Source organism: Pleurodeles waltl, chromosome 7 (genome assembly GCF_031143425.1).
Source record: "Pleurodeles waltl isolate 20211129_DDA chromosome 7, aPleWal1.hap1.20221129, whole genome shotgun sequence".
NCBI classification, from domain to species: Eukaryota; Metazoa; Chordata; class Amphibia; order Caudata; family Salamandridae; genus Pleurodeles; species Pleurodeles waltl.
Window position 1 is genome coordinate 611,243,195 of NC_090446.1, and position 6,000 is coordinate 611,249,194.

Genomic DNA, 6,000 nt, shown 5'->3' on the forward strand with positions numbered 1-6,000 from the left:
TAGGCGCGGAGGAGGGAAATTCCGAACGCCTTTTGAGCCTGAGGTGTGGGAAGTGATCGGCATTAAGGGATCCATGATAACAGCCGCCCGAGGGAGACAAAGAGTCACGAGAAATGTGTCACATTTCAAAAGGGCTGGTCTACGAGAGTTGACCAGTGGAAGTGAGGAGATGGAGGACATCTTTGAGGAGTCACCTAGTCTGGGTGAAGAGAGGAAGAATGACCCGGAGCCTACCGGGACTGACCAGGTGGAACCTGGTTCGGCTCGGGAACATGGAAGCGGTAACACCAGAAGGGGAAGATATAACTTACGCCCTAATCCAGTGCCGAGTAGTCATCTAAAAGATTTTGTTTGGTGAACATTTTGCTCAAGCATAAATGCCCTGCATGAAGAAAATAAATGTTGGAAACAGTGTACCACAACCCCGGCCATGTAAAAAGGACTCTGTGAGTGACATTAACGATCTGGGTGCCTAGAAACTTAATGGGGGTATTGTCAAAAATGTGTTATTAACGAGAACGAGTTAGTTTAATCTTTTCAGTTAAAAGTGTGTAGTACTACAAAGGTTAGTGTTCGTTTAGGTTCCTTTGATTAAGCCCTCTCCATGTGGAGTGAAACATGGGGGAGATGTAAAGAGGAGCAGAGAGCCATACGGGCTCTCTGCATTATGTTAACGTGCTCAACGTGTCCGGGAGGGGCACGGAGCACGAGTGTATAAATAAAGGACGGAACTGCGGTGACGCAGTTCCGAGTGTGGCTGCAACACGACGAGGTCTGTGCGTGGTCTTTACATGCAGCGCGGCGCCACGTGTCTACACAGTACAGGTATGTGGTGTATGCGGTAAAGATCTTCACGAGAGAGATGCATAACGACATACAGTGCAACCGGACCTCTGGGCTCATTAGTGTGCGTTTTTGGCTATGAGGCACACCAATTCCCTCGTCCCAGCGCCTACCCGAAAGGATTGTGGCTTCTGCTGTCCTGGGGGTTGGCTGCCTGCCACCACTCCAAACAAACTCCGCTCAAACACGAAGCCCATGCAGGGCCTGGACATCCCAGCACAGCCACCGCTGTCTCCAGATGAACTCCATGTTAAGCGCCAAACCCTAATATTTATTCTAGAAGGGATCAATTATTCGCTGCGACCTGCCACATATCGACCCGGTGCAGTAAATGTCGAAGAAAGGTTTAGACTGGCCCGGTGCTTGAAATGGAAAAATAGAAGTGCAGGTACTCTGTATCAGAGTGCCTGCTTGTTTCAGAGAAGTGCCGGTGCTCTCCAATAAAAGCCATTACGTTTTTCTTAAGAAGTGCAGGTACTATCCCTCTCAAAACATTCCGGTACTCAGTACCGGCCCATTTAAACCACTAGCGTAACTTCACTTCAACGACTGAGAAAATAAGTCTAGAATACGGGCTCCCACACGCACAAGCACCCATCCTCCCACAGACGGCGCCAGCCCAGCAAACTTCTTTTGGCTCTGTGTACTGGTTCGCCGCAGAACAATAGAGCTTCAAACGCTGTACAGTGACCCTTTCACAGTACCCCCCAACGCCCCCGCCTGTGCCCTGTTCCCTGCATACATCCTCCCTCACACATACAAGTGTTTCTCACAAATCGCAAACTACCCACGCACACATAGCGTACGCTTCTCGCCATACACAATAGCTCCCACACAGCTGCAAAGTGCTCCTCCCTCCGTCACGTGTGATACCTTCAGCCGGCTATGTTTATTGGGTCTTACTTGACAGCGCAGTTGTGTCCATGACTTACAGTCAGCAGTTCTTAAAAACGTATAGAGTAGCGTTTGGCTTCTCTGACCTCGTGCTATTGGCTGTTTGGTGTATTGTGTTTTTCCATTGGAATTGCATAGATTACGTACAAAAAAAGGCAAGGCCTATTAGCAATACCTAAAAACATCCAGAATTTGGCCTTTGACTCTCCCCACATGAGGGTTTTTCTCTCACACACCTCGTTTGCCGTCTCTAGTGTGTTCACTGGAATGCATGAAGGACTCATTTTACATATGAAGAATGCAATCACCACACTGTCACATTCAGTTCTCAATCTCCATATACATTATGTAGAGAAAACAATTTTTCTATTTTTTCTCTATATCTTGGTAAAGTCTATACGTCTGGCTTTAATGTGGTAAAGATTTGTTCGTTCAATGCATGCAAACCGCATGTGTGCATGCCTTTATTTGCATATATTAGCACATGAAAGCCAGACTGCCCTTGCCAGTGCTTGTTTTTTTTTTTTTTTTTTTTAAATCTAAAAGCACTCAGTATGTTGGAATTTTAGAACATGAAATATTGAAAAGGAAACTACAACTCCAGGAATGCAACATTCTATTGTCAAAAAATCCAGGACTAGCTCAAGTTGTCACTGGGCATTGCTTCACTCTGTGGCCCAGCACTCAAGCTTCTCACACAAAAAAATGTTCCTCGACATAGAACAAGCTGTCTCCTCTCTCTCTCTCTCACACACACAGACGTCCGTCTCATCTACACATCAAAGACACTCACATCTGCTCACCCCCTCCTGCAGCGCACAGCCGCTCGCACGCTATTGGGACAGGCATATCGCTCCCAGGGAAACAGCACATGGTGCAGTTCCCACCCCCCACACAGAGACCCCGCATCCTCTGGCAAGAAAACCACACACACAGAGGTGAGGTGGCCCTTTGTCGCGCGAGACACTTCTAAGTGGTAGTGTTATAATCCACTTTACATGCCGGTGCTTCTTTGTGTCTGAACATAGTAAACATAAAACAGCAAGTCCCGGCATGCATCCCTTAGCTGCAGAGCCTGGAAAGGGAAAGATGGCTCACGTGACAAAGTCACATGACAGGTAAGCACACAAAAACAATGCCCCTCAACTATAGACTCCCCTGCCCTGATCCCCCATCCCATACACACACACAAAAGGACTCAACTACCCCGACATACTGTATACAACGCCCCATACACAACGATGCCACCCACACCCCTCCCGCCAACACAACACAACCCATAACACCAACACGGGACACTCACCCAGAAGATGATGTTGAAGGCGAAGAGGGAATACTTGACGCAGCAGCTCACCTCGGGCCCCCTGTATGGCTGCTGCTTGCTTGACATAGTGCAGGGTGAGATGTGGGGGGCAGGAGGAGGTGGGCGAGGACGAGGGGCAATCGGAGGGCACATAAAATAACTTATAAAGGATAGGGGGCAGCAGCGAAGTTTGACAGAGGCTGCAGTGCTCTAGGGTAGAGTGTCAGGCTCTGAGGAAGAGGAAAATAGAGTGCTTGGCTACCGGACGAGTGAGAGGTGAGCGTAATGAGTGTGCCAGGCCCTGAAAAACAGTATCAGGTTATACCCGAAGATGGCACTGTCTTTTCAACCCCGAGCAGGATAGGAGGCGACTCGAAGGGTAGAGGGGCACTCTATCGGATTTTGGCAGGCTCTGTGCCAAGAGAGTTCCAGACTGGAAGAGAGTGATAGTGCAAAATAGCAGCTGCCTGGCTTTAGTGAGCTTGTGTTACAGTTGCACACTCGGAGTATGTCAAACTATAGAAACAGAGAATGTTAAACTGCAGGGGGAGAGAGTGTCAGACATAGAATTTTAGATTCCGAGAGACGTGAGTGTGAGGCTTAAGGTGTGTGTTTGTCAGTTTCTAGTGGGGATGTCAGACTTGAGGTTAGAGTGTTGGCCTCTAAAAGAGGGCGTAACTCCAAGAGGTGAAAGCATCAGGGAGCAAGAGAACGCAAGGCTGTGAGAAAGTAATCCAGGCCTTGAGAGAAGGAATGCCAAACTCAGAGGAGTCGGGGTGGGGAGGACTAATGCTAAAACGCGTTTCGGATTCGAGGGGACTTTCAGGCTGCGGACGAGTGTTAGGTTCGAGGAGCAGGGAATGTCAGTCTCTGTGGCCACCGTGTGACAGGCTATAAAGGCAGGGGTTGGCAGTCCTTACATAAAAGAGGACTATGGTCTCTCCGAGGCACCACATGCTCGGGTATGGGTCAGTTTAGGCTGTAGTTTTTTTGTGGAGAGAGCAATGGCCTCAGCAGTTACAGATTTACAGTAAGGCAACAGAAGCACGTGTAAACTTGGGCAAGTGCGAAATACAAGGCTGGGTGAGAGGGCTCCGCAGGCGGCAAGCAGTTCTGGGAGTGACGGTCCCGCAGGCAGTAGGCTCTGAGCGTGAAGGCTCCTCGGGCTCTGGCGTGAGGGCTCCGCAGGCAGCAGGCTCTACAAGAGGGACAGGTGCAGGCGGTTCATTCAGGCGAGAACAGTCACAAACCGAGCTAATGCAGAATCTAAGCAGGCGACAGTCACCGCTAGGAAACACTATGGGGAGAGGGGCACTCAAACAGCACGCTAAGAGTGGAACGAGGCGCGCACACACACGGGCAGGAAACAGGCATATGCGTCCAGAGAACAGTCATAAGTAAGAAACAGTCATTAGCAAGCAGTACTTAGGGGTATAGGAAGGGTTCGCAGTCAGAGCAGAAACAGGACAGGAGAGGATGCAGACAGACATGTGCCACGGCTAGGGGGCACTCTCTGGCAAGCAGGGAGCACTCACAACTAGATAGCAGTTACTATTAGGATTTCATCTCGGGTGGGTAGCAGTCACACGGAAGAATCACCAACAAGATACAGGCACACACATGGAATAATTCCATATAGGGAACACTTTCGGATGGAGGCCAGACTCAGACAACAAACAGTCGGATAGGAAGCAATCGCGGAAGCAGTCTCATGTGTGGAGCAGTTAGAGCGCATACACAGAGAGCAGTTACAGGCAACGGAAGATCGCAGGCAGGAGCAGCCGTGAACTGGAAGCAGTTATAGGCAGAGGCAAGCATACACATGATGCGGTCACAGAGCAGTAACATGCAGGAGCCAGTCTGCAGATGAAATAAGGGAGGGGTCGCAGGCAAGGGAATTCGAATTGCTGTTACAGACAGGCGGTACTCACAAGCACGGCTGACGCAGGCAAGGGTCTCACGCGAAAAGGCTGTGGGGACCATTGGGAGAGCAGCACGGCCCTTTGTTCGGGCGCATCCTGGAGGATGTGGGAGCCATGTCTATGCTGCTCTCTCTGCCTGTCTCCCTATCTCCTCCCCCTACAGTGTCTGCTCCCAGACTCCTCCCAGGCAAGGGGGAGGGGGTTTCAGAGGTCTGCAGCACTAACCTGAAGAAGGAAATCTACAGGCACTCAATTGTTACTGCTGCCTGTCTGCGCCATTAACAGCCACAGCCTGTTCGCGTCGTCTGACTGTGCCGATAACTGCATATCCGGTTACCACGAGTGACAACACATACTACTGCAGTGCAGCTCACCTGGCCGCATTACTGAAAGCATAGCCACAGTCGGGGACAGCACTTCAAGCCTGCACTGGTGACAGCACACCTGCCTGCACTAATTACATCACACCTTGAGTGCGCCAGGGAGTGCTCGCCACAACCAGTATAGAACAGTAGTAACAACACGGGCATCTCGGCTGCACGAGTGAAAGAACACAGCCTGTGACTGGCTCACACTGCCTGCCCCATCGGTGGCAAAGACTGCCGCACAAGTAACAGCTCAGCCAGACTGCATCACCGACATAACAGTCTGACTGGAAGAATGTCACAGCACCCAATGGCAGCACAGCCTGCGCGCACGAGATAGCACAGCTTGATGTCACGTGACAGCACATCCCGTTTGCACAGCCAGAACACTGTCTGCACCAACCACAACACAACCTGTGACCGCACATACGGCGGTCCAGGGCTATTGGGATGAAAAGAGTGTGTGGGTTTTGGGGGCAGGGGTGAGTCTCCAACAGGAAAGTTGCCTACATAATTAGGGACGTGGCTTAAACCCAAACTACACTTCCGGTATATTGCGTCCACTCTGAGCTTTCTGCTTTTGTACCAAGATATATAACACAAAAACTAGCCACAACGATTGGCCTGGTCAGTGGTTGTTAGCTGTTTAAGATACACGAGTGAACACCAATGA

At 50.3% G+C, this 6,000-nt stretch overlaps 1 protein-coding gene across 3 annotated transcripts in view; it reads right to left on the reverse strand.

Annotated features, from left to right (window-relative positions):
* TSPAN17 (tetraspanin 17) overlaps nucleotides 1–5,123 on the reverse strand; it is a 60,298-nt gene extending 55,175 nt beyond the window's left edge. For 2 of the 3 annotated variants that reach the window (XM_069244557.1, XM_069244559.1), the window contains exons 1-2: nucleotides 4,972–5,123; nucleotides 3,041–4,238 (exon numbers count right to left, since the gene is read on the reverse strand). In XM_069244557.1, coding sequence (XP_069100658.1) covers nucleotides 3,041–3,193 — 153 coding nt within the window. In that variant the 5' untranslated portion in view covers nucleotides 3,194–4,238; nucleotides 4,972–5,123. The remainder of the gene's footprint in view (nucleotides 1–3,040; nucleotides 4,239–4,971) is intronic. The other variant, XM_069244558.1, reaches the window with a different exon arrangement.
* Between the last annotated feature and the right edge of the window lie 877 nt (nucleotides 5,124–6,000).